Source organism: Trypanosoma equiperdum (assembly GCF_001457755.1).
Source record: "Trypanosoma equiperdum strain OVI genome assembly, contig: ctg_1153, whole genome shotgun sequence".
NCBI classification, from domain to species: Eukaryota; Euglenozoa; class Kinetoplastea; order Trypanosomatida; family Trypanosomatidae; genus Trypanosoma; species Trypanosoma equiperdum.
Genome location: NW_027123120.1, coordinates 1117 through 5826, shown reverse-complemented (window position 1 = coordinate 5826; position 4710 = coordinate 1117). Strand labels below are relative to the sequence as shown.

The 4710-nt window shown below is 45.7% G+C and overlaps 1 protein-coding gene across 1 annotated transcript; it reads left to right on the top strand.

The window, feature by feature from the left end:
- Positions 1 to 1789: 1789 nt before the first annotated feature.
- Positions 1790 to 3757, top strand: TEOVI_000835200 (peroxisome targeting signal 1 receptor; the record flags this gene model as incomplete). The annotated part of the gene is made up of 1 exon (XM_067220453.1): positions 1790 to 3757. One exon carries the CDS (start codon positions 1790 to 1792, stop codon positions 3755 to 3757), a length of 1968 nt encoding a protein of 655 aa, XP_067076554.1.
- Positions 3758 to 4710: the final 953 nt, after the last annotated feature.

The following is a 4710-nucleotide window of genomic DNA, read 5'->3' as shown; positions in this document are numbered from 1 at the left end:
AAAAAAAAAAAGGGCAGGAAGCATGAAAAGAAAATTGAGGGGGTTGATCTGACTTACCTAAGATGTGAGGAAGGAAAGGGAAGATGTGATGTTGATGCAACTCGGGACACGCACGCAGACACAAAAGGAAAGTTCCTTCGCTTGGGACCATTGGAAAGAGTACATTTTTTCGAGGCGGTTGGGGCAGTGATCACGCGTCGGTTTTGGCATCAATAACGTTCTTATTATGCATTTGTATTTTTTTTTTTCACTCTTGAATCATGAAAGAATTTCTATGAAAACAAACTCATAGCTTCATTTTGTACTTCTTTTTGAACTTGTGCGGCGGTTCCTTTCCTCTATTCTCGTTTCTCCATGGCATTATTCTTTTTTATATACAAACACTGAGCTGAATTGAATTATGCAGCAGCGAAGAAGAAGGGAGGCATTTTTACTGTTGGACGGCGCATGTAATTATATATCGTATCAAACTGTTGTTGTTGTTGTTTTTCCCAAGAGTCCAAATGGTGGGAAAGTGACGGGAATTTGAAAAAAAAAAAGGAGAGGAGACAAAAATGAAGCGAGATAAGAAGGTAAGCAGCAACGAAAAAAAAAACGGAAATAAGGAGTATGCTTAAAACGAAATGTGTATTTTCCCGCGCGAATGTTTGTTTTGTTGATGCGTTTATTTGTTTGTCCATTACTTTTGTTATTGACTTCTATTTTACTTAGTACCATGCCATAACGGCAGTTTGTTGTAAATTGTGCCCAATCGATTTGAAAATTTCTTCTTCCCCCCTTTCATTCCCTCTCTTCTTCTTTTTTTTAAAAAAAATAAAAATAATCACTTTATATTACTTGTGTGAGTGTTTGTGTGTACTTCATATGGGTTCCATTACTATTATTTTGTTTTATTACCGTTAACGTTATAATTATTTTTATTACCATTATCATCATCGCTTTTACTACCTGTTCACTTTTATGAATTTGTTCTTGTCTGTTTTTTCTTTTTTTTCTTTACCCCTCCCCCAAAATAACTCACTTCCTCGTGATGGGGCTGCACGGCGGAGCATTTTTTTCTTTTGTGTGTGTGTGTGTTTGTGTGTGATTTTTTTTTTTTCGTTTCAATTACTTCTTTCCCTACTCTTTGTTACCGCCCCTAACACGAGCTGCAGCTAAAGGGGAATATCGGCGCTTTTGTAGAAAAAAAAGTGGATGAATAACTCGATTACCGAATGGGAAAATTTAGAGAAGAAGGGGTGCAGAGGAGAGGAAAGAGAAGTAATCCCACACGATGTGACTGTTCAACATGAAATTGACATATTTCGATTATTGGGTTAAGACATTTTTGGAAGTTGGGCGCGTTACAATCAAATCAAATGAAACGCTGCGAAGTGAAGTCGGGGATGTTTGCAGTCGTCGCGAGTGAGTGATAAACAAAAAAAGAAGAGAGAAGGGGAATCGCAGACAACAGAACAAGGCAGTAGCGAGTAGGGCGAGGAGGTGCCGCCATCTCGGACTTGTTTTTTTTTACATCTTTGTGTTTTGGAGGATACCTCTGTTGTTTTTTTGTTTTATTTCTTTTTCGCTCCCCGTTTCTTCGTACCCGGCCGCTGTAATTCATTCCACGTCCCCCCGGTTAAGGTCACTTAGAGAACATATACAGCTACATATACCAGGCAACAGTAACAATTCACAGTGAACAGTTTATTTCAACAGAGACATTCATAAAAAGTGAAACCCAGGGAGAGGCGAGGCGGAGGAAAGGGGAAAAGCAACAACAACAACAACTTAATTTGAACAAAAGTAAATGGACTGCGGCGCCGGTTTTGCCTTGGGGCAACAACTTGCGAAGGATGCCCTTCACATGCAGGGCGGGGTGCGTCCTGGGACCACTGGCAACGTGGAGCAAGATGCTCTTATGACTGGCATGATGGTACCACCCACCGGGCCCATGGAAGACTGGGCTCAGCACTTTGCTGCCCATCAACATCACCACCAGCAGCATCAACAAATGATGATGCAGCGGCAACATAACGATGCGCTCATGATTCAGCAGCAGCATCGGGATATGGAGGAGGCATTTCGCGCATCCGCCAGAGCTGGGGCACCACAGCAAGCCAACGCTGGACCTCTTATGATGCCTCCAGGTCCAATGATGATGGCAGGGGGAATGGCTCCTATGATGCACGCTGGTGGTTTTATGATGGGCGGGATGCCGCAAATGATGCCATGTACTCCCATGGGAATGAACATGGGGATGGCGCCAGTAGCAACAATGAACCCAGCAACGACAAGTACAGTAAGTGGTGCTAGAGAGGGTGCCACTGCAGTATCTTCTGCAGCACCGGGTGTGGTGGATTTGGGTGGTGACAGCGCATGGGCGGAGAAATTGCACCAGGCGGAGTGGGGACAGGATTACAAGGATGTTGAGGTGCATACGGTGGAGGGCTCAACGGCACAAACTGTAGAAGAACATGCCAAGACGTCCAAATTTTATGAGTTTATGGATAAGATACGCAAAAAGGAACTTCTTGTTGATGAGGATTCAGGGGAGGTTGTTCAGGGACCGGGCCCAGACCCGGATGTGGAGGCTGACACAGAGTATTTGGCTAGGTTGGCTGCTATGGAGGGCATAAACGTACCGCCCAGTGTCATGGACCACATGCAGGGACAAGACGGCGTTCAGAGGGGGACCGATGAGGATATGGAAGGAATGATGGGTGATGATGTGTACGACCCCAGCGCCGACGTTGAGCAGTGGGCACAGGAATACGCTCAAATGCAGGCCATGCAGGAGCGTCTGCAGAACAACACAGACTATCCGTTTGAGGCCAACAACCCATATATGTACCACGAAAACCCCATGGAGGAGGGTCTTTCAATGTTAAAGCTAGCTAACCTTGCGGAGGCTGCGCTCGCTTTTGAAGCGGTGTGCCAAAAGGAGCCTGAACGTGAGGAGGCTTGGCGGTCTCTGGGCTTAACTCAAGCTGAGAATGAGAAGGACGGTCTCGCCATCATCGCACTCAACCATGCACGCATGTTGGACCCGAAGGACATTGCAGTGCACGCCGCGCTCGCGGTGTCCCACACAAATGAACACAATGCCAATGCGGCACTGGCTTCGTTACGGGCATGGCTGTTGTCGCAACCGCAGTATGAACAGCTTGGCTCAGTTAACCTGCAAGCGGACGTCGACATAGATGATTTGAATGTACAGAGCGAAGATTTCTTCTTTGCGGCTCCAAATGAGTACAGAGAGTGCCGTACGCTCCTCCATGCAGCCCTGGAGATGAACCCCAATGACGCTCAGTTACACGCAAGCCTTGGTGTATTGTACAACCTTTCCAATAATTATGACTCTGCGGCTGCTAACCTCCGCCGCGCTGTGGAACTTCGACCCGACGACGCGCAACTGTGGAACAAACTCGGCGCGACTCTCGCAAATGGCAACCGACCGCAAGAAGCTCTGGATGCGTATAACCGCGCACTTGACATCAACCCGGGATATGTGCGTGTCATGTATAATATGGCGGTTTCCTACTCTAACATGTCACAGTATGATCTCGCGGCGAAGCAACTGGTACGCGCGATTTATATGCAAGTGGGCGGTACAACTCCGACAGGAGAGGCCTCTCGTGAAGCCACGCGCTCCATGTGGGACTTCTTCCGTATGCTTCTGAACGTTATGAACCGTCCGGACCTCGTGGAACTGACATATGCTCAAAATGTGGAGCCATTCGCAAAGGAGTTTGGCCTGCAGTCTATGTTACTGTGAGAGCGTAAAGGCATTCTGCTTATGTGTATGTGCGCACGTGTCGCCAGGGGAAAGGTATGCATGCGTGTGTGTGGAAATTGAAGGAAACAAAACCCGCCCGCGTATGTATGGAAAGGTGATATTAGGGGCCAATTTTCTTTACCTCTTCCTCTGATCGGTAACATAAGTGAAGCCAAATCCAAAAAAAAAAAAGGTGTATATATATATATATATATATATATATATATAAATGATGGAATGGATAAATAATAAATTGAGGGATGGAAGGAACGGTAACGGCCACGTTTATAATCGATAATGGTGGGCTGGATACGAATTTGAGCGGGTGAGAACTTGAGCGGGCGAATGAAGCTGACGATTTGGGCGGACCAACGGGTGAGTGACTGAAAACGGTAGTGAGGTTTAAGACTAAATTGTAAAGTTCTCTTGAGGAGGGAGCTAAGAGAAGGGGAATAAAAAGATAATATCGCAGGGCTTGTGCCAATCAAACAGCACCCGCGGAGGCAAATATTTCCAGTTTGTTTTTCGTTTGGAAACTTTCTTTCACCCCGTGTTGTTGCTCTTGTTTCCCTCGGTATTTGGTATTGTTGCTGAATGCAGTTACTTTGCGTTAGTGGTGGAGTGGTCAAAAGTTTGTGTTTACGCTGAGGAAAAAGGAAAAAAAATGTCTGGCCGTAGCTCGAACAATATATATTACAAACAGGGTCATATGTGCGCTGTTACACGCAATGATATGCCGTGCGTTTTGAAATGAAAGATGACGGTGATAGGAGGGGTGGTGTAAAACTAAGAGGGAAATAATGCAACTTAATAATATTAAAAAGGGGTGCAGTGATGGACATTTGGGAGCCAAGAGGGAGGAGTATCAAGAAAGAAGATGCAAGGAAGGACAAACGCAGGATATGAAGTGCAAGGCGATGGATGGAGTAAAGGATTAGAGAAAAGAAGGGTGG